Consider the following 24,513-nt stretch of genomic DNA (forward strand, 5'->3'; position numbering starts at 1 on the left):
GGGGAGATGCAGGAGCTTAATTCTCTTCCCAGAACACCAGAATAATTGTGGAGTATTTCTGCAGTGCCAACACATGTGCAGCATGGCTGCAGGGAACTCACTGCTTAAGCATGGAGGTGCCAGACGGCATCGGTTGGTAGTGACCATGGAACAGACTTACTTGTGGTGCCGCAAGACTGCTTTGGCACGTAGTGCGGAGTGGAAACGTCAGCCTTGAAGGGAGCACCGCGAGGTACCAACTGCAGATTGAACTTACTTGAGGCTGTCGTTGTGAGTCTTGTACTCCATGATGGTGTTTGGCGGAAGGTTCAGCACACGCCGAAGTGTGTCTCTGATGCGAGCTGTGGTGTGCTGGTCATTTGCAGTCTTGTTCCAGATGGAGAGGATGTCTTCCTATGGAGAATATATATATGAATTACATTAGAGGGGTTGGGGTTTATCTTTATAAAAGGATTAAAGTCACTGTAAAATCATGGTATACATCCAAGCACAAGATTCCACCCACCTACCCAAGAAACGATACTTTACATGCAGGGTAAAAACACATTTTTCACAGGGAAAAAAAGGACATTTAAGCTTGATGCATATTCTAACTTGAAAAATTGCTATCGCTCCCACAGTCGACTACAAGTTGAGCACCTCAATCTTAGAGTCCCATATATATCAAATCCTGTGCATGGGGCCTCCGAGACCTGCTGCGGTTGGCTCCTACTGGAAATCCCGAGACAAAACTTCAAAAAGCGTGGAGGCAGCACCAGGGATGCAGTCACATAACAGCCAAATGTAAACTTTGTCAATATTCTTTTATTGTTCTTATTTTAGAAATAGGACAACAGCCAACGCGTTTCGTTCCTGTTACATGAAATTCGTCAGGGCGGATAATACGAGTGGACAGCATAGGATTCCGTATTATGGCGGAAACCGTATTATGGAACATAGGTTACAAATTTGTGAAAGCGTCAGATAAATTGTTCAGCCCTTAATGGTTGGCTTTCGCAATGAGGATGAAATTGTAGGTCAAAGACAGGCCCTGGATGTAGCGGCAGACTACAACTGCCAGAACAGGAATGTCTCCAGGTTCATCTGGAGCTGTAAAGGTGAAGGAGACCACCTTAGATGTGGCAGGTTAGGGTTTTGGGCACATAGCAATATAATGAGTATCTGAGCGCTATATTTGTTCTCCCAACGTAGTCTGTGAACTTTCTCAAATAAAAGTAACAAAGAGCACATTTACAAAAATAGCAGTGCCACGAAAACTCCTACTCATTACAGAGCTCAGGCAGAATGTGCACACTTAAGTGTAATGGGCATGTGAGCATTTAGAAGATTTATTAAAATATTAGCTAAAATAAGAAAAATTTAAATGGCGGGACTGGTCAAGATTAGAATAAGGGAACTGTTAGAATTATAGGTTAAAGTAAGAGTTGGTGCTTGAAATTCAATCCAGCAGCTCGGTTTTAAAATATATATCTATACACAAATGCTCTTCTGTAGTCGTTTTTCTACATTACTCCATAACATTTAACATTAACAGAGTTTTTTTCTACACAGATACGCTTTTGAATGGCATCGATCCAGAGTGCACCTCCTACAAAGATCAGTATCCCAGACCTGAGCCCCAGTGACACAGCCTGACATGGCTACCAGCTCCTCTGCAGGTATGCACCTGAAATCGGATGGAGACGACCACGCCGCAGATCTCCTCTCCCACCATGAACTGCTCCCCCAGCATGGCCAGGATGATGTTCTCCCAGAAACGCGAGGCCAATCCTTTCCGCAAGCGAATGATCCACTTTCCCCCGTTCTTGTTCGCTTCATCCTAGGGAAACACAGGGAGATTAATCCCTCAGCAACAGAGTATGGAGGTCATGAATGTCAAGCAAACACTGGCCACCCTACTCTCCTATGAAAAGACGAAGTGGCAGATATTAGCAGAGGATAGCCCCATCTCTCCCTACTCAAAGGATCCACACTGCTGTAACCCATCCTCCCTTACCTCCCACATCGGTTTGATGCCTTCTTTGAACAGGTGGAAGTCGCTGTAGCCTGTGAGATCTCCTGGCCTCACCAAGTGGCTATACACCTTCCAGAACTGCTCCACCTGAAAAGAAAAAGAGAAGGGTACAGAATAATCTCAAATCCAGCATAATCAGGCACAGGCACTCCACCACATAGGTGGGAAGGATTTCCTGGTTCAAGCGACCACTGCTACAGACTATGGAATTACAACATTAATCCCATGTCACAATATAGCGTCGCAAGACGGTAAAACGCAGTCCAGACCTAATTTCTCCATCCCCTAAGGCAGTGTTACCAGCAGCTGACTCACATATCCCAAAATCTTCCACACAGATGGGGCTCTTAGAAACAAGCATTGAAAATGCAATAGGTCTCGCCTTTGATTAAGTTAAGGCCATTTGCTTTGCTGCTGGTATTATTTAGCAAAGCAAATGGCTTTAACTAAATGAAAGGTGAGACCTATTGCATGTTTAATGCTTGCTGATTCTCTGGATGTGGGGGTCACCCTAGGCTGCTGTTCCATGGTTGCTACAGAATGCCTTCTTCTGCACGGAGTATGCGATTCCGGGCCTTAAATTGCTGCCGTACTATGCGCTGCTCCACCCTGCAGAACCATGCCTGCAGACGACAGGCTTCTATTTCCCTGAAAAACATGATGCCGTATTTATGTGTAGAAAGCAAATAAAATCTGCGACACAGAGAGCGCTACACCCCTCTAGGCACTGGGAACGAACAAAGCCCAAAATGTTCTCTCTCGAGCACGAACCGTGGTGTGCGGCTGCTGGGCGGCGTTTCACCGACAGTACTGACAGGTGACTCGCTCCTCTCCCTCGGGCTGAGTGGTCGCTCCCCAGTGTCCCTCTGTGACACTCGGTATCGTTGTGCTGCATTCATTTGTCTAAGTGCCTAATTATTGTTGCCTGCTGTGTGCCTGGTTGCCGCTTTGATTTAATTGCACTTTTCGATTTTTAATTTGCTGCTTTGACTGTGTTTGCGCGTTTGCCCTAGCGCTCCACTCTGCTCCCCCCTCCGCCTCCATTTTGTTGTTGTTGTGGTCATCTGTAGCCCGCCCCGCCTCCCAGCTGAGCCGCCCTCGCCCCTCCCCCTCCACCATCCATATATGACAGTTACTCCCGCGCGCAGTGTTCACGCGCAGCGACCGCGCCCAATTCGCGCCGAAGGTGCGCCAAAGGACCGCGCCCAGCGCCAGTGCCCCTGGCCCTCGCATTGCCCAGCCCTCCCGCATTACCTACGATGCCTCCACCCTCCTAGCCCTTAACCCCGGCCGTCCCCCCAACTGCGTCCAAGCCGCTCCTGGACACACCCATGGACCTTTCTCATGCTACTCCAGCAGTTTCATCGGCACCGTCAACATCTCCGCTACGATCACACCTCAGATTCCCGACCCCAACCACCTACAATGCATCTTGCTCAACACCCGATCGGTCCACAGGCACGCCATTGACCTATGGAATCTACTAGACACCATCTCTCCGGACGTCGCCTTCCTTACAGAAACATGGATGAACGCCTCCTCCGCCCCAGAAATCACCATTGCCATCCCAGAAGATTATAAGATCATACGCAAGGACCGTACCGGCCACACAGGAGGAGGAATCGCTATCGTCCATAAGAAATCCATCCACATCTCAACCAGCTCTGACATCAATCTCGCCAACTCTGAACACCTTCACTTCCAGATCCACATCGACCCCAAGACCACACTCAGAGGCACCCTCCTTTACAGGCCACCAGGACCCCGTGTACAATTTAGTGAGGACATCACGGACTTAGTCACCCCACACGCCCTCCCCTCCAAAGATTACATCCTTCTGGGAGACCTCAACTTTCACCTTGAAAAGAACAACGACCGCAACTCCACCACCCTTCTGGACAACCTCGCCAACCTCGGACTTAAACAACTGGTCACTTCCCCCACCCACATCGCAGGTCACACTCTCGACCCTATCTTCACCTCCAGCAATCACGTCTCCTTCAGCCACACTACGGCTCTCCTCTGGACTGACCACAGCTGCGTTCACTTTACCTACAACAAGCCCAAACCCAACAACCAACCCCAACCAACTCTGCAAAGAAACTGGAACAAAATCACCATCGACCAGATCTCCTCATCGCTTCTTCTAAACCCCCCAGCCCACTCCTCAAACCCCGACCAAGCCGCCACCAACCTCACCCTTTGGCTTTCCAACAGCGCCGACATCCTAGCACCACTGAAAAAACGACAAAGCAAACTTGGCTGCAAGAAGGCATCATGGTTCAACGATGATCTTAAGAAATCCAAGAAACTCTGCCGCTCCCTTGAGAAGGCCTGGAAAAAAGACCCAACCACCAGCACCAAGGACGCCTTCAAAAACGCCACCCGCATACACCACCAACTGATCCGAAAAGCCAAGAAAACCGCCTTCAAAGAACGACTGGATAACAACGCCCACAACAGCAAGGAACTTTTCAACATCGTCAAGGAATTTACCAATCCCTCAGCCAACTCTAACGACATCACCCCCTCTCAAGCACTCTGCGACTCCCTAGCCTCATTCTTCCACAACAAAATTGCAGACATCCACAACAGCTTCGACAACCAACCCGAAGACCAACCCACCCAACCATCTACTGAACCTCCACCCCCCTCGAACATCCTTAATGACTGGAACCCAATCTCCACTGAGGACACCATCCGCCTGATGAACTCCATCCACTCAGGATCCCCCACAGACCCATGCCCTCACCACATCTTCAACAAAGCAGACTCCATCATAGCACCACACCTCCGAGACGTCATCAACTGCTCCTTCAAATCCGCCACCTTCCCGGAAAGCTGGAAACACGCTGAACTCAGCGCCCTTCTGAAGAAACCCACAGCAGACCCCACCGAACTCAAAAATTACCGCCCCATCTCGCTCCTTCCATTCCCGGCCAAAGTCATCGAGAAAGCTGTCAACAACCAGCTCGCCGCCTTCCTCGAAGCCAACAAATCCCTCGACTCCTCACAGTCCGGCTTCCGAGCAAAACACAGCACTGAGACCGCCCTCATCGCAGCAACAGACGACATTCGAACTCTACTGGACAATGGAGACACAGTCGCCCTCATCCTCCTCGACCTCTCAGCAGCATTCGACACAGTCTGCCATAGCACCCTTCTACAGCGCCTCAGAAACATCGGAATCCAAGGAAAAGCTCTGGAATGGATCACCTCGTTCCTCACCGGAAGAACCCAGAGAGTCCGCCTTCCACCATTCAAGTCAGTGGCCACTGAAGTCATCTGCGGCGTACCACAAGGATCCTCACTCAGCCCCACCCTTTTCAACGTATACATGAGCCCCCTCGCGGCCATCGCCCGCCAACACAACCTCAACATCATCTCCTACGCGGATGACACTCAACTGATCCTATCACTCACCAATGACCCTAGCACCGCCAAAACGAACCTACACGAAGGAATGAAAGAAGTAGCCGAATGGATGAAACACAGCCGTCTGAAACTGAATTCAGATAAAACAGAAGTCCTCATCTTAGGTACCTCCCCCTCCGCATGGGACGACTCTTGGTGGCCAGAAGCCCTTGGAAAAGCACCCATCCCGACAATCCATGCACGGAACCTGGGTGTCATCCTGGATTCCTCACTTTCAATGAACAGACAAGTCAACGCCGTCTCCTCATCCTGCTTCAACATTCTTCGCATGCTCAAAAAAACATTTCGTTGGATCCCCACCGAAACTAGGAAAACGGTCACCCACGCTCTGGTCACGAGCCGACTGGACTACGGAAACACCCTCTACGCCGGGACTACCGCTAAACTCCAGAAAAACTCCAACGAATCCAAAACGCCTCAGCCAGGCTCATATTAGACATCCCGCGTAAAGAACATATCTCTGGTCACCTGAAAAACCTCCACTGGCTTCCCGTCAATAAGAGAATCACTTTCCGGCTCCTTACCCACGCACACAAAGCACTCTACGAAATCGGACCAGAATGCCTCAACACACGACTGTCCTTCTACGCCCCCTCCCGCCAGCTTCGATCTTCCAACCAAGCCCATGCCAATGTACCTCGCATCAACAAGACCACCATGGGAGGTAGATCCTTCTCCTACCTGGCAGCTAAAACCTGGAACTCACTTCCCACCTACCTTCGCCTTACCCAGAACCACCTAGCATTCAGAAAGCAACTTAAAACGTGGATATTTGACAAGTGATTCCCTACCCCTCCTTAAGCGCCTTGAGACCCTCTGGGTATGTGTGCGCTATATAAATTCTCTGACTTGACTTGACTGAAGCAGGAACAAGCCGAGGCCCCTACCGCTGCCAAGCAGTAACAGGAGCGCCCGAACTGCACACTACCCGCAGTTCACTCAGTGCTGTGTGTACTGTGTAACATGTGTTGTGTTCTCTCATGCGGCTTTCTATGCTGTTATACTGTGCTCCGCTGTGTGCGCACTCTGAGTGTGCACTTCCTGCTAGTATTCTGTGCTCTGTAACATGTCTTGTTGCGAGGGATGTGTACAGCACATAATATAGCATTGTAAGTAGATTTTTGCATAATGATAACAAGTGTACTTCATGCATGTGATGTGTTTCGTGGATTGTATGCGTGCATTGTATTTTATATGATGTTGTATTGTGTTCTATTGTGGTGCACTGCCTGCTCTGTGTGCATTGTGTTGCCTTGCCTGGGATGAACATTGAACTTCGTGGTGCAATAAAAAAAAAAATCAAAGTTTTCCCGTTTGTGCTACCTTCCAACGGTGCCTGCTTGCACCAAGTACAAGCCTGTACATTTTAAGCCCCCTACAGCCCCTCCAATAAGAGTCAACCCGTAGGCGTCGCCTACAACCCTACATTTGAATGTGATTGTTTCACTCACTCTGGTGCATTTACCAGCAGAACCGGAGATCAGAGCCTCTTTTCCAGTAACTACGCACAGAGTGAGATTTCGGAAAAAGGCCAAAATATATATTTTTCTTTCTTTGTATAAAGAAATAATTTTAAAAAGGCCCTCTTTTCCGAATTAGGACTTTTGCAAGCAGGGCCTTGTGCTCACAATCATCTTTTTAGTGTGGAGAGCAATCGGGTGCCTCTGCCGGGCCCCGGCTCGTGTAATCCATCTCACTGCGGTAGAAGAGATTTCTCACACGGTTCAGGGAATTAGTGACGCTGCAGCAGCCGTGTGTACCCTCCAGGCTACCCTGCCTTCCGTCCGTCCGAGGGCGGGTGATAAAGTACCCGCCGTATTAATACTTCGATTTAAGCCTCAAGAGTGAGTCATCAGGCGCGATGGTATAATCACAGCGCTATAGTCACTACCCGCTCTAGTTGTAAAACAAATGGAAAACCGGACTTTATGATCCTTTTTCTGTGGGATCTGAATTGTAAGGACATCTTACTGACTTTAGCGCCGGGCCCTAAAACGCCAAAAACTCCATAAAGGCGCATAAAACTAACAATCGCCACAAAGAACCCAACCCCAATGAAGAACATCTATACCCGAAAGGAAATAGGCACCCAAAACGCAACTTAACAGAATAGCATCCCAAAATAAGGACAACCATAAAACACTCTACCATAGAGTATTCTTTACCCCAGAGACTCAAAGAAAAGAATGCATGGGAAAGGAACACCTCTAGAAATTGCGTCACAACCCCCTCCCCCGCCCCCCCTCCTCCCCCCGATAAACCATGGAGTCTTAACCTGCAGGGCACCATAGCCAGAAACAGAAAATACGGTACCCCCCCCTGGACAAAAAAAAAAACAAGCATTTACAATGCAATGGTTTCGCCTTTGGAAAAGTTAGAGTTATTGGAATTGCTCATGACATTTCTTTTTTTTTTACTTATAAATAAATGGCATTGTTATTTATATTGCCAACAGCTCTCACAGCCCACACAGCTCTCTCAGCCCACACAGCCGACACAGCCCACACAGCTCTCAGCCCAACACAGCCCACACAGCTCTCAGCCCAACACAGCTCTCAGCTCTCTCAGCCCACACAGCTCTCAGCCCTCACAGCCCACACAGCCCTCTCAGCCCTCACAGCTCTCAGCCCAACACAGCTCTCAGCCCAACACAGCTCTCAGCCCAACACAGCTCTCAGCCCAACACAGCTCTCAGCCCTCACAGCCCTCACAGCCCACACAGCCCACACAGCCCACACAGCCCACACAGCCCACACAGCCCACACAGCCCACACAGCCCTCACAGCCCACACAGCCCACACAGCTCTCACAGCCCACACAGCCCACACAGCCCACACAGCTCTCACAGCCCACACAGCTCTCACAGCCCACACAGCTCTCACAGCCCACACAGCGCTCACAGCCCACACAGCTCACAGCCCACACAGCTCTCACAGCCCACACAGCTCTCACAGCCCACACAGCTCTCACAGCCCACACAGCTCTCACAGCCCACACAGCTCTCACAGCCCACACAGCTCTCACAGCCCACACAGCTCTCACAGCCCTCACAGCCCACACAGCTCTCACAGCCCACACAGCTCTCACAGCCCACACAGCTCTCACAGCCATCCGCCCACACAGCTGTCACAGCACAGCAGTTGTTCTCAGTGCAAGTGTGCACTGAAGCAGGTACTGTAGTAGAATTGGCCTATACCATGTACTGCACTGTGACATTTACACAGCACTTCATCCCCGGGCTGTGGAGCGCTCTGGTTTGCACGGAGATCCTAGGTGCAAAGGTTTAAGATGGCGCGGGTTCGAGCGTGACCAGTGCCTGTGATGCTGGGTGACGCGTGTGAGGTCTGGAGATGGGGACTCTGCGCAAGCGCAGATCGGCCCTCTTACGTGGCTGGTTATAATATACTACTTTGCACAAGCGCAGACATGCCCTGCCTCTTACATGGCTGCGCAGCCAAGTTTTAATGTGCTCCATTTTTTTTTTTGCTGTTTGCAAAGTCCTCTTATTCCTGCTGGCACGGAGTGGTGCATCTTCGGCGTTTCACCCTGTGCGAGATTTGTTGAAGGAAGGAACAGATAGGAGAGGGGCTGCTCCATGACACTGTGGTTTCCTTGACAGTGGTTGTTCACTTTTTTTTGCTGGGGGAACGAACAGACAGGCTGACATTGCAGCACGCACACAGAAAGACGGACCTTAGACACTGCAGGCACACAGACAGACAGAGACTGCAGGCACACAGATAGACGGACACTGGAGGCACACAGACAGACAGACGGACCTCGGACACTGCAGACACACAGACAGGCTGACATTGCACGCACACAGACAGACGGACCACGGACACTGCAGGCAGGCAGACAGCCGATCACCGCAGGCACACAGATAGACGGACATTGCATTCAGACAGATGGACACTGCAGGCGCACAGACAGCGGGACACTACAGGCACACAGACAGACGGACACTACAGGCACACAGACAGACGGACACTACAGGCACACAGACAGACGGACACTACAGGCACACAGACAGACGGACACTACAGGCACACAGACAGACGGACACTACTGTTTTCAACCTTAGCTCTGTGGTTATTAAAGCTTGCGGTGTCAGTGCTGAGGGATGGTCGAGTCCTTGGCGATGTGGGGAAAATAAAGTACCTATAAAGCATATCATGAACGGTGCATGACTCATAAGTGCAATTAAACAATATCTTAGGCGGACTACTACAACTGATGTCCAATCACATGCTGTGCTTCTGACAACCAACATGTGTGCGTAGCCGGAGCAACTCTATGTAGTACCCCTGATGATCACAGAAGGTCTCGCAGCAGATGGGCTATCAAGCCAGACCTAAAAAGGGGGTAAACGTACAGGAATCTCCTAGGTCATGTACTTTTACTTTCATTGTTCAATAGTGAATGGAGCGTAATGACGAAGTAAGCAATATATCCGGGTAAAATGTATCACAAATGGAGATTTATTACTAGAAGTCGACACAAAGAGGGGTAGTTACAAGCAGAAATTCAGTCCATAGCTGTCTTCATATAGAGCAAGATGTCCAATGCAGACGGCTGAAAGGAACTGACCACAGCACGTATCAAGCCATACCTGCGCATATCGATGTGGCACAAGAAGTGGGTTGTACGAAGTAAGTCCACTGGCAATAAACCCCCACCAGGAACACGTTGACAGCAGTTCAGCACTACTTCTTCGCTCTTCCAGCTGACTGGTAGAATATACTGCACATTACTTCACAGACACTATAGACACAGTCAGCAGACACTAGATACACAGCATACAGGGCACACCCCTCCCTCTGTCCAACAAGCACAAGTAGGCATCCTTATTTACCACACTCACAAAGCAAACCATGGTGAGAAGCATGTGACAGCCCCATCCTGCCCACGGTTTATACCTAGCATGGAAAACAAACACAATACACACACAAATACACCACAAACACAATGTAGCCAAAACAATCATCATGGGACTACGTAGCTTGCTCATGAATTGCACACCCTCTGCAATGGTGCACGTGACCCACAGCCTGCCTATTAACTACAACATCGTTTGGAGGTAAACAGATAGTCTGCCATTCCCATATATAATGCATTTCCATACTTGGGCGACTGATTATAAAAGCCTGAACAACCATACAGCGTCAATCCATCGGAATCCATCTACACAATTTTCTAAGAAGCTTAAGCAGTTCAAAACAACTGCCGAAGGTCGCCAACACCTGATCTTTCATGGTGAGGTGTTGATCTACAATGATACCATGATTTTCTTCTACTTTTTTCTGCACTGGAGCGGTGCCAAGCGAAGGAGGCCACCAGGAATCATTCAATGCGTTTTCAGCACCACCAAACAGCAGGATTTAACATTTTTCTGCATTGAGCTTCAGGTAGTGCACTGACATCCAGCCAGCCACCACCGAGAGACAGCCTGCCAGATCTTGCTTGGTATTAGACGGACCGTCGCCCAAGAACATGATCAGCTGATCGTCGTTAGCATAAGAGCAAATGTCAAAGATCCACTTTTTAACCAGATTGGCCAGTGGTTCAACATACACCATATTCGGAGGTATGGGGAAGAGATCTAAATTGGCCCAGCTGGATGGACTGGGGTCTATTGTAAAGAAATGAGCCATTGAACCCTGATCTACCTTTAGCCTAATATTATCCAAAACTGCAATGAGCGTATTCTCGGTGCAGGTATTCACTCTAAACTGGGAAGGGTCAAGCAAGTTATCCTCCAAGAAGGAGGAAACCTTACAGTTGACCAATTTGTCAAATATTTTGGCCATCAATGGCAGCAGTTAGATGGGACGATAATTTGCTAGAGTAGATGCCTCAAGGCCAGCTTTTTTTTGGCTAAAGGGAGAAATAGTGCATACTTCCATATATTTTGGTAAGTTGCTGTTTTTACCGAAGCATTAAAAATCAGAGTAAAAAAAATGCACTGAGCTAGATGCACATTCCCCTACTAGAGTCAGCTGGGCCAAGTCTAGCTGTTCCTCCGTTATTACATATCTCCCTCCGGAACCCGCACCGAAGTTATCCACCACATAGGGGACCCCAGAAATGATCCATATAAGCTCTCCTCATGCAAATGCCAATAAGTATGTGCTACAGACCTGTGCCCGCCAGTGGGTGTGGACCTTTTGGAGTTCTGTAAGTGTTCAACGCATTTCTTCTAACATGGCAAAATATGCATGACAGTGCTTGAGGTAGGCATAAATTTGGCATCATTTAAAAGGAGTTACCGAACCACTCACATTCCATGTTATCACATTGTATTGTGGGGTAAGACTATCTGTGTGCGTATTCTCATGGCATGCGACGGTAATGTGTATTCCCGGTAGCGCACATTGGCCCAAAGCTCTCATGCATCTCGTGTCCAGCACTGCTCACACTCTTGTATCGTAACCCTCTCCGCCATTAATATGCATACCAAAGTTACTCGACAGTGTGAAAAGGCTCAATAAAAACAAACATAAAACAACAAAAACAACATGGCAAGCATCCGCCCCCATATCAGGTGACATTCAAGTCCCTGGCCATGCACCCTTTATGAGTAAATAATAATTAGATAAACGGTTGAATGGGTGAAACATGTCCACTTTGGAATCTCTGTATAGAGTGAAAGAGCAAGTGCCCATCATCTCCTTGGTGCAGGCCCATCAGTCAGCCCGCCAGAATCTTAGAGGCTTAGGTGCTGTTCAATCCTGCCAGCAGTCCAATTCAATAAGCTTGAGGACATGGGGCCCAGTTTGACATGAACTACAAGTCATCGCCTGCCTGTGGAGTGAGTTTCAGGCCCCAGCGGACACCATCTGTTGAAGACCCAGAACCACGCGTGTGTGAGTCAGACTCTGAAGGCTGCTCCATTCACAAAAGGGCAAAGGGGGTTTGGGCTGTGCAGCAAGAACTCTTTCACAACCTGTGCCTACGTCCCTACCGCTGCCTGGCCCTAACGGACCTTAATGGTTCTCCACTTCTATCGCCTATTCCCCCGTGGATATTCCCCAGTGGCCACGGTCTCGGAGGGATTCTGAGCCAGTACCTTGGCATGGAGCCTGGTCCACATGTCCTCTGGAGTCAAGAAAACATGGGCGGTCTTCACTGATCAACTTGAGTTTTGATGGAAATAAAAATGCATATTTAAAGGTGCAACTCCCACAAGCATTCATTGACTTTCACACAGTTATGAAAGCGACATCGATCACAAGGCCCTGCGAGGCGGGGCAGCCCCCGCAGCCCGCGGGGTGGCAGGCTGCCTGCTTTCCCTCTCAGTTCAAAATCAGGAAATTATAGCGTCAGTAGCGGAGGGGGGACAGGAAAGGAACCACTCACCTGGACTTCCTCGGCTGGCCGGCCCTCCGCTCCTGTCCGGTTAGCCCCCCACCCTCGCCCGCTTCTTCCTCCTTCCAAGTGAGGCGGCCGGGGTGGCAGCGCTGCAGGCCAGTCCCGCCTCGCTTCACCCGGGTGCTGCGGGAGTTCCTCTCTGGGCTCCCAGTCTGCTGTCACCCGGCCGGGAGCAGCGCAGACTTCCAGCGCTCGCCGTCGCTCCTCTTCTCGCGCTGGGCGGCGGGGGGGGGCGGGCACTTCCGGCCGGCCGCGCTGGGATTGGCCGGCCGGCTGAAGAAACCCGCGGGCGGGACGGGATACCAATATTTGTTTGTGAGGACACGGGGGGGCGGGAGAGGACGAGGGGGCGGGAGAGGACGAGGGGGGCGGGAAAAGACACGGACGTCGGGAGGGAGGAGGGAACCCTCGAACAGCAGAAGCGGCATCAAAGGAAGTCCTTCGGGTCTGGGGTGTAACTGCGGGGCAGGGGATTAAGGGAGGGGTTTATACTTTTCCGGTCTCCCTCTCCACACGGGAGACCGGCAACGAACCACCAGCAGGCTTCCCCCGGGCAGGGGGAAGCGGAAATGGCCGCCTCGAGGCCCCGCCCACGTCGCACCACTGCGTGCCTGGCTTCCTGCGCTGAGGGCCGCCAATGGCAGCGCGGCCCTTGGCAGGGAGGCGGGCGCAGCTCCTCTTGCTCGATCTCCGGGCCAGCGGCGGTGAAATCAACACGGAGCAATGCCGGGTGGGCACCGGCCTCCAATAATTAAATAAAAACGGGGTGGCACCCGTAAATAAAAATATAACAAGCGGGAGGGGGCGGGAAAGGGGGAGGAGAGACGCTGACGACGGAAGGCGGGTGCCGGCAATGCCGGACCAGACACGGGGGCGTTCCCGGCGTCGCGTGACGTCGGCAAAAGCCAAAGAATCTCGGGAACGCCCCCGTGTCTGGTCCGGCATTGACGGACGCCTCTCTGTTCCAATGGCTAGCCTCCATTTATGGAGCTAGCCAATGAAGCAGAGAGGCGGGTTAAAGTCACCCATACTAGAAACTACAGATTTCGCTGGAGGAGGAGCCTAACGGCTCCGCCCCCCAGCGAAACCTAAAACTCCAAATACAAGATCCTTAAATGAAGCACCCCAAAAATAAGACCAGGGCAAAATACCCCCCCCCCCCAAAAAAATGAAACACCCAAAACAACACATTGCAAAAGTAACTACCCGAAATTGGTTCGTCCTAAGGAAAGGATTGAGAAAGTGAGATCAAAAAGGCCACGGAACAGTTCAGAAGGCGAACCGCCCGCAATACCCTGCAAGAACGGCTTGAAATACAAGATTATAAAAAAAAGGATACACCACGTAAAAATGAGAAATAGCTCAAAAAGAACCCCCCTAAGCAAGAACAGCCCGACAAAAGACTTACTAAGAACTGTTAAAAGATAAAGTCCCCAAAAAAGAGCGTCGATAAAAACTACTGGCGCAAATAAATACTCAAATTGGACCATCATCAGCAAAAAGAAAGAAATCGGAACAGCCATCCAGAGAGCAGCCATCCAAAAAAATAAAAACGCCCAAAGACAATACTAGCTTTATGGAGAACCCTGAAAAATAATAACACCCAAATGGAAACCGCCAAAAAAAGGCACCCAGAAAGCGCCGCCCATAACCCAGCCAACACATCAAGAAATTAATCGTATTTCCCCTAAAACAGTCACATCAAAGTTAAAGCATATATGGTAAACCGGAGTCCCCATAAAACTGGCAGAATACGAGCCTCCCACCAGGGAAAAGGCATGGGCTAGTGACGTGTCCGGCCTGTACAATAATATCCGGGACTTTATTACAAAATTCTGTTTATCCCTTCATAGAAAATTGTAAAGCTCTGGTCCCAAACCTAATCCGGACCAATTTGGAGCGGATAATGCAGGCTGTATTTCTTTAAAGGGCTGCACAGGACGCCGCTCGCACTTCTGCTGTCAGGAACCCGATCCGCTGCCGGTAAAGATGGGCCCGCGCCGGTAAGGATGGGCCCGCGCCGGTAAGGATGGGCTTTAATTCGATTTTCCCGCTGCCATTTCCTTTATGTGCAAGGTAAAGCGGTGCAGGGGTTCGACTTAAATAAGGTTTATTGTGCCAAATCGGGTTAGCAGGGCCCTCGCTCGGAGTCCCTCCCAGGAAGGGCACTTTATCATATATCTCACCAGCCCGGGCTAATTCACTGCCTTTTCATTACTGCGGGTGGAGGCCCACGCTGCCCTGGGTGGGAGCGACAAGCAGCGATGGGAGGAGGCAGGCATGCCTGCTGCTGCTAGGGCACATACATAACATGGTGTGTGTGCATGTGCCTCCCACTTGCATGTGTGCGGAGAGAACCAACAGTCTTCAATTTGTAGAAATAAATCAGCTGGCTGGTTAATCCCTTTTCTATTCGCCATGGCAGACAGCTTTCTCTCCGTCTGCCGTCCCACTTGGACGGACTCGGACTGACTTCCTGCTGGCATAAAAGGTTTATTATCTTCTTTATGCGGCCATCTGTTTGGACCCATAAAGAAGATAAGAAACCTTTTACGCCAGCAATAAGTCGGGGGAAGTCTGTCCGAATGGGACGGACTACAAAGAGAAAAGTGTACGTCAGAGGACGCTCTTTTCCAAAGGCTGGCCACCGTTTACCCTGACGGTGATGCAAGCCAATGGAAAAGAGGGGCAGGGCTTAAAGCCCGCTAGTGTAACCCACCTAAAAACATAAAATCTTGCGAGCTCGACTGCGCATGTGCGCAGTCCACGCCACGCGACCTAAAAAAGGTCAACTTGACTAATAGTCAAGTTGAGAAAAGAGAGCTGCACCTAGAACCAGGCTGCTGAAGAAATGCATAAGGGTTCAAATCCCAGATCAGGAGGTGAAAAGTAGGAAAAATGTGGTATACCCCTAAAAATAATATACCAACACAAACAAAAAGGAAATTAATAAACATAAAGGAGCAGCAGGAAGCTGTTGCCAATATGATAAGGTTTGAAAGTAGTAAGAGAAAGATATAGCAGGGAATAGAGTCTATTTTTTAAGAAAACGGCCGATAAGACAAAATAAACTGGTAGTCTGGGAGGCAATCAAAATGCAGTTAATGGTGGAGAAAGTAATTGGAGGGACTGAACCAGTAAAAAGTACACACAAAAAAAAAAAAAAGGATAGCAGGGCATTATCTTCCACTCCATCACCACAGTCAAACTGGAGTCGATTCAATGGAATGGAAACACGCAAGAGTCAACCCCCTCCTCAAGACGCCCTCCGCAGACCCGATGGGCCTGAAGAACTAAAGACCCACCTCTCTCCTTCCCTTTGCAGTCAAAGTCACTGAGAAGATAGTCAACGCCCAGATGACAAACTTCACTGAAGAGAACTCCATCCTCTACCCCTCCCAACTCGGATTCTGCAGCAACCACAGCACGAGACCGCCCTCCTCACTGCCTCAGACGATATCTGCACGCTCCTCGACCAAGGCCACAAAGCAGCCCTTATCCTACTCGACTTCCACAGCCTTCGACACAGTCTCCCACCGCACCCTCGCAGACAGATTCCACGACACAGGAAAACAGGGAACCGCCTACAACTGGCTCTGCTCCTTCCTCGCAGGCAGAACCCAAACGATCAGACCCCCACCTTTCCTCTCCAAACCCAGAGATCAACTGCGAAATACCACAAGAATCATCCCTCAGTCCCCCGCTCTTCAACATCTACATGGCCCACTCGCCGCCATTGTCAGAGAGCATGGACTCAGCATTGTATACTACGTTGATGACACAGCTCATCCTATCCCTCACGAAGGACCCTGAAACCACCAGATGGAGCTTCCCAGAAGGAATGAAAGACGTTGCAGCTTGGATGAACAGCAGCTGTATGAAACAACTAAGAGAAGACAGAGGTCTAGTCCTCGGGCCCTTCCCTTCTGCTTGGGACAACTCCTTGTGGCCTGCCGCCCTCTGCACCCCCCACCCCCAAGGACCACGCCCGGAACCTCGGCATCATACTAGACTCCTCCCTCACCATGAATCGACAGTGCAACGCAGTCACCTCCACCTGCTTCAACACCCTCTGCATCTTTCGCAAGACCTTCAAGTGGATCTCCCCCGCAGCCAGAAAGACCATCACCCTTGCACTCATAACAAGCAGAGTGAACTACAGAAACGCCCTCTATGCTGGAATCAACAAATCCCTCTTACACAAACTCCAGAACACCATTGTTAGACTCATCCTCGGCATTCGACGACATAGGCACATCACCCAACACCTGCAAGACCTCCACTAGTTCCCTGTCGAGAAGAGAGTAACCTTCAAGCTACTCACCCACCCCTACAAATCCCTCCACTACACCGGACCCAAATATCTCAACTAAAGAGTCTCCTTCCACGTAACCAAAGGGAACCTCCCCACCACAGACCTCGCCCTGGCAGAAACCCAGCGCATCTGCAGAACCAGTACCGGGGGAGCGGGTTGGGAGAGGAACACGGGGAGGGGGGAAGAGGGGAGTCTCCTACATCGCGGCCAAAGCCTGGAACGAGCTCCCAGTCAACATCAGACGCTCCTCTACTATGCACACCTTCAGGAAGAGCCTCAAGACCTGGCTCTTTGTCTGACCGGCGCTGCACCCCCCTCGCCCCAGCACCTTGAGACCATCTCTGTTGAGTAGCATGCTTTAAGCCCCCTGATTGAATGGAACAAGTCTGTCATGACTCTTTCCTTTGAAGCACTGCAGTCAGATAGTATGCCAGAGCTTTGGCAGACATACCGCATAAGCCACTTCTAAAGGACAGAGGTACTAGACTCGATATTTTTGTTTGAGGGGGGGGGGGGGAAAGAGGATGGTGGGCAGGAATGAAGAATGGAATGATACAGAAAAGTCTCAGTGCCTCATAATTTCCTGGCCCACGCAGAAATACCCTGGAACCCGTACAATGATCCCCTTCTCTTTACCATTCATGGAGAGAATGCTAAAGAAACATCAACAATGATGCAGAACAGCGAGGTTTGATGTTTTTAGTATTTAAAGGCATTGTTATGCTTCGACTAATTAGTTGGAGAGAAACAAAGGTGGACTGGGAAATAAGTTACCAGTATTTGCATTCCATGAAATCCATAGTTAATGGAAAGGCCAACGTCTGAGAAATATCTAAAACAACTAAATTGACTCAAATCACTCTAAAACGGGCTTGAGAGGGCGATTTGGTCAACAAGAATATGAAAGTTTTTCGTAATCTATATAAATGCACATAACATACTTTCCTTGTATACACTCTGTACTTATAGACTGATGCACTTTTGCAACAATCAATGAGTTTCAGAACAGTTAAGTTCTGCTTACATGAACACCTGAAGCATTTAACTACAAACGTACAGTGCGCCTCTCCCCACATGGCCAGGAGACAGTCTGGTACACAGAGGACACTGTACTGCTTTGACAAGCTGGAGATTCATTACTGTGAAGGGTCCAGCTCTTGCCACACAGACTTTCATCTTGCAGTTGTTAGAAGGCAGACCTGACCTTTACAGGATGCCCCAGTTGAAACTGCTTCAAACGGTGCGCTTAATATATGGCTGCTATGTTACGATCAGATGCATGGCTTGTTTCAGAGCTACGGTTTATGTACGTGAGACCTACATATTGCATGGGGCTGCTATTTCAGCCCCTTTAGCATCCCTCATGACATGTTCCTTTTACCACGGTTCCCCAAACTCTGCTCAACCCATAGGTCTGATCTTCTCTGGCCATCTCTCTACTCCTTGTTCCTTGCACAGCCACGCTTAAGTGCAATAACTCACAAACACACATCTTTGCGTTCCGCAGTGCCAAGCTCCTCACACTTTCTGCAGATGCTGTAGCTCCACAACATCTTCACTAGACAGACAATTACTGATCCTCAGAATTTAGGTTGCACTGGGATTTCCTCCCATATCATCTACTGCTTTCTCCTCCCTTTGCCAACAATCCTGTCCACAGACTAAACATCCTGCAGGATGTCAAGTGTGCAAACACTCCTCCCTGAGGAACCTAGGCTGCTACCCTTCCCAGAGCCCTCATCCAGCCAGTCCAAAGATCTGATGGAGCTGGCCATCCCAAGGGTCAGTACGTGCAACTATTAAAAGTTTGAGAAATTGACTGAGCATCTATTTTTCTCCTTAATAACATGCAATTACATTTCTGGAATCCTATTTAAGCGTTTGAAATTACTAATTGCAAACCAATTGTACTGGATCTGGGTAGGTAGTTTGTTTTTCAGAACCATTTTTAATAAGATCTGTACCTTTAAATGTTGTTGTGTGTTTTGTCACAGGGTCACATGCTGTGCATAATTGTGCCCTGCAGTGGGTTTGCTCGTAACAAGGTCTTATTTTAATGAAATTGAAATTTGGAAGCATTGACATCGGAGTCTTAAATCACCATACTGGGAGATGGATTCTGAAATACACAACGCTCACCACCACAATTCCATCTTCATACCGTAGTTCCTGGTGCCACTGTGCCATGTGTGGTTGAAGTGTTCAATAATATAAATTAAAGCATTAAGCATATTTCTACTGCTGGGGGCACATGGGAACCTGTCAGCTGAACACTCTGGTTACAGGTAACTTAACTCGCTTGATGCATGAATAATTGACATTCCGAGCTGTAAGCCATCTCGGCAGCAGTGTTCTTGACACCCCTCCATATTGGGAGTAAGAGGCAGTAACAGCAAAAACAGCAAACAGCCTTCATAGCACTGCCTGCCCCATTCCTGCTTCTCATTTAAATTTATATCCATCCAATGGTGGCCCTTGCAGATGAAGAGAGTACTCTATGGCTAGCCTTACATATATCCATCCAATGGTGGCCCTTGCAGATGAAGACAGTACACTATGGCTAGCCTTACATATATCCATCCAATGGTGGCCCTTGCAGATGAAGACAGTACTCTATGGGCTAGCCTTACATATATCCATCACCCCTATTTTGCCCTATTTGCTGGTAGGGCGCACCCTAGGTTTATTAAGCCTTTTTAAGCTAACTCACAAGCCTGACTGCAATGTATGATGCAGCAATGCAAACGTTTGTCTGATTTCAGACCAAAATTTACAGGAAGGGTTCTTACCGAAGCCACTGTCCCAAACTGCTTGATATTCTGCTCATAGTTAGTGGTGCTGGCTGGTCGGCTGGGGGTCCGCCGGGAGTACCAGAATGTGTAATTATACTGAAGGGGGTGTTCACCGACTCCTGGGCTCACAACCTAGATAGTAAAGAGAAAATGTTACGGAATGAAGCAGCAGAATATATACTCAAAATCACAAAAGAATTAATGAAAGGTTTCTGAATGAATGTTCAGCACTCGCCAATGAGGCATCGTACCAAACCTCAGCCGTTGGCCCAGACTATTGAATCTCAAGCATGGAGCAGCACTGCTGCCTGAAGAACAGTTACTATAATAACTAAGGTGTCCAGCCGGACCCTGAATTTAATCAATGGCAAGAATAGAAAACATTTAAAAACTACATGTATGTAGTGGGACACAGTCCTGTATCCACAACAAACAACACGGCTAAACAAACAATATACAAGGGTAACAGGCAATTTTACAATTTTCGAGAAGCTAGTGCAAGAATGGACAAAATCAATCTAGCTTTACTCTTGTAGTAAAAACGCACCATGGGGATCTAATGTTTAAACTACAACATCTGTCGACTGCGTTTCGATCCAAAAAAAATGAAGGATCATCATCAGGACAACCAATGCATTGCCTACTATGCAAGCCTGTGGATAAAATTGGGAAAACAAAGAACAAAAGTAATAACTTCTGGAGGAACCATCCCTGCTGTAGGGGAGAAGGTGGAAGGTGGTCTAAAGGGAGTATTTGCAATAGCCAAAGATGTCGGGTTTATTTGAAAGAAAGCCTCTAGACGGATCCTCCGAAAAAATCTGAGGATTTCCGTCTGTAGTTCAAGGAAATTAGTGCGTATGGTGAGCACGAAAGAGTCCCTTGCTGAGAAGTGAAATTTCCGCAGCGGACAAGTTATGAGTAGAAAGGTTAAAAATAGGAATGATCTGTGTGTTCATTGTACCAGTATCTACCACTGGTAAAAATTTCTGCCGAGTTTGTCGTTCCCCCGAGGGATTGTACCACCGTGGTACTCGTTTGGCTTACCCTCGTGTCGGTGGATTGGATTGGCCGCTTTCTAAACAAGCACTGGCGTTGCCAATATGTTTCGCATTTGGAAAGTTGGAGCTATTGGTTTTGTAAATGACATTTTATATTGTTATTGACAATGCCAATAACGATATATAAATATAAAATGTCATTTACAAAACCAATAGCTCCAACTTTCCAAATGCGAAACCTATTGGCAACGCCAGTGCTTGTTTTTCTCGCATTTATATACCGCGAACTCTATCCGTAGGTATTGGAGCGCTTTACATGAGCACCAGTTACTTTACACGATGGTTCGAAGTTTATTTTAAACAACATACATCGTAGTAAGGAGTCGACATCAGCGCGGCATACAACTGAGGCAAGTATCCCCAACTGCCAGCCAATCATACTTTTATAAGCAACTAGTACATTTAAACATAAACATGCATCTGTGCGCGCATGCTGCTCAAAAGAATACATTCTACAGCATTATTCGAATACCGCTTGTTGTATATGGCTTGTGGTTAAAAGTACAAACCTACAGTCCTGCACTTGCCTCTGCCTCCAATGCTGTGAAACCATAGTTCTAATGGGTTCCATACGAACGTTGGTGGGGAGAGTTCTGTGTTGGACAGTTGAACACTGGCCAGCGCAGGAGGAGCTGCTTACGATTGTTCATCATAATAAATCCACTTACCTCCTTCCACCTGGAGTGAAGAGTCTTATTTCCTTTACAACAATTTTGGCGACAATTATCTAGTGTGAACCTCCAGCAGAGAGACTGAAGCAAAGAGGAGTGGTAGTGCGTGACAACAAAGTCCAAGAAGCAGCAAAAGAAATAGTGGTTGCTGTCCTACTGGTGAACTTCGTGTAGCCAAGAAGTAAGTCGCATGAGCAACGTGATATTCAAGACTGTAACATGATATTGCGCATCTCTGTTACGGTAGCCGTGTTGCGTGTATAGCCTGCGCAGTCTACACTGCTAGAGCATGGTTGCCATCTTGAGCGAAGAGTGTCGAGAGTGAAAGATCCGTCGTTCTGGTCTAGTTGTTGAACGACGGATGATGCAGCGTGGACGTGCGTACCAAGACTCGCCTGAACAAAAGAGCGCGATACAAACCCACACAAGACTGCAAAATACTATGATGGAGTCAGAGACAGACGGATATATGTTCAGAAATTGGAGAAAGAGAGGATAGCGAGGATAGTATAATAACATAACCTACCTTAATAACAAACGCAAAGAGGTGGAGGGAGTGGGACTCATACATATTAATGGGCTGTTCTAATTAGATCGATAAGAATAGAGCTCCTGGCAAATGGCCTCGGAAAGCTGGCAAATGGCCGGAGGGAAGCCGGATGGGGGCGGGAGAGCCTGGTGGGGGGGCGGGAATGCGAGCGAGGGGAGGAGAAGTGTGGCAGGGAGATGCTTGTGTGGTCACGTGACCCGCTTTTGTGGTCACGTGACTCACATGCACGGTGAGAAAACCGCAGTGGTTTGACGAGTCGGTCAAGCCCTTGAATTTTCGCTTATTACATTCGCAAGCGAATGTTAATAGGCGAAACCTAAAAAAGTCCATACAGTGGACATATATAAGTGTACGTAGGAAAGTCCCTCTTCCAACAAGACCTAGCATGATGCACCTAAACCAAAAAAGTCGAATATTAATCAAAAATCACCCAAACGTGACTCAAAGCGTGACACATTCATCAAAAGTCAAAAGTGTAGGTAGATATTAAGGTACCTAGCAATCACTTAGCCGAAGCTAAAGTAACCTGAACCATGTAGTGAAGTTCGATGAAAATTCAACCAGCCATCTATGGATAAGACGGAGATTATATCTTAAAGTATCCAGAAATAAGCATTAGCCTCAGCACCTACAATCAAGGTAAATAAAGATGACATACCCAAAGTATCCAAAAGCTTAGATCAATGCTCCAAATGATTCTAATGCGAATGAACACCGAAGTGTCCAGTGTAATACCTGCAGGAAGGTAATGAAACCGCTATTGTGATTTTCATGTAAGTTGCATAAACCATCACTAGTGAAATGGGACCGAGGTCTCCCTCTTACCCGGAACAAAAGGGAAAGATGTCTCAATCCTAAAGTGCTTAAATGGTCTTGCCGTCCAAAGTATTCACAAGTAAGCTAAAAGGTAAAAGAATGGACTGTCACTAACCAAGTGAACGTTGAAATACTCTATAATACCAAATAACTATCCTGTCTGATGTCGCTTACCTACATTACTGGTAATCGCCGTCCTACTAACGGATTCATCCCGATGTGGATTTTCATCTCCTGCGTGAACGCGGAGTCCTCATATAATGACTGCCCCGCGTTTCCTAGTAATAGCCATAGAAAGAAGACTGCGAAAACGAACTAACCTTTCCCAAAATGGCGCTACTGGTGAAATAAGAGTTCTCTATTGTATGGGTTCGAACCTCCCCTAAGCCACAGTGAAAGCCAAGTGATACACAAAGAAAGTGAATAAAATAGAGAAAATAAACTAAATAAAGCTAGGAATGTATAGAAATACCAAGGAATGTAAAAAAAAAAAAAAAAGGGAAGATGAATTAATGACAAGGTGAAAAATTCATAAAGAATGCAAGAGTCCCCGTACAGTCTAAGTAGGTGACAACGCCATGAAAAACAGTTTTAAGGCACACGCTTCTATCAGAACAAGGCCGTGTGTATTGTTTGAATAAAGTGATCTGCACCTGGGACTTCTCATTTACAACATGCGGCTAGGCGGTGGAGTAGTGAAAATGAGTGGTAATCGGTGCCGTTCACCGAAGAAAAAAGTAAAGTTTTCAGGTTTTATTTTCCACGGCGGGAGAGCCTGGGGCGGGAATGCGAGCGAGGGGAGGCAGGCCGATTAGGAGGGAAGCCGGATGGGGGCGGGAGAGCCTGGTGGGGGAGCGTGAATGCGCGAGGGGAGGCAGGCGGATTAGGAGGGAAGCCTGATGGGGGCGGGAGAGCCTGGTGGGGGAGCGTGAAGGCGAGCGAGGGGAGGCAGGCGGATTAGGGAGATGCTCGTGCTTGTGTGGTCACTTGACCCGCTATTGTGGTCACGTGACCTCACATGCACTGTGAAGAAACCACAGTGGTTTCACTAGTCGATCAAGACCTTGAATTTTCGCCTATTCCATTTGCAAGCGAATGGTAATAGGCAAAACCTAAAAATTACTTCTGCTAGGACCTGGATTTCTATTAGATGGACCGGTGTTATCTCCTGAATCAAAATTGTCCGATAGGTCAACTGAGGAATCAGAGAAGCCCACTAGTGTTTGACGTTGGTTAAAGCGACCCCAGGGCCTATTGTTACGTGAGTGAAGTAGGAACGATTAGCATAAAAGTCTTTTTGGAGGTACGAGTATGTAGTTTCAATGTGGTAAGCATTAATGTCTTTGTTTACCTTGTTGTTTTTTTTATTTTGTTCAATCCTGTAGAAATCGTCTACAGATTTCTGTACCTGGTCTAATAACTTTTTGGCATCGGGGACTGGACTGGTATCGTTGATCTTTTTTGCAATTTCATCAATCTCAGCATCTAAGG

The 24,513-nt window shown here is 48.4% G+C and overlaps 1 protein-coding gene across 2 annotated transcripts in view; it reads right to left on the reverse strand.

Moving 5' to 3' along the window:
* LOC147678762 (eukaryotic translation initiation factor 4E type 2-like) overlaps nt 1-24,513 on the reverse strand; it is a 58,765-nt gene that overhangs the window by 14,413 nt on the left and 19,839 nt on the right. For both annotated transcript variants that reach the window (XM_086946219.1, XM_086946218.1), the window contains exons 3-6: nt 19,925-20,059; nt 1,997-2,101; nt 1,667-1,819; nt 257-393 (exon numbers count right to left, since the gene is read on the reverse strand). In XM_086946219.1, coding sequence (XP_086802345.1) covers nt 257-393; nt 1,667-1,819; nt 1,997-2,101; nt 19,925-20,059 — 530 coding nt within the window. The remainder of the gene's footprint in view (nt 1-256; nt 394-1,666; nt 1,820-1,996; nt 2,102-19,924; nt 20,060-24,513) is intronic.

Source organism: Lissotriton vulgaris, chromosome 12, assembly GCF_964263255.1.
Source record: "Lissotriton vulgaris chromosome 12, aLisVul1.2, whole genome shotgun sequence".
Lineage (NCBI taxonomy): Eukaryota > Metazoa > Chordata > Amphibia > Caudata > Salamandridae > Lissotriton > Lissotriton vulgaris.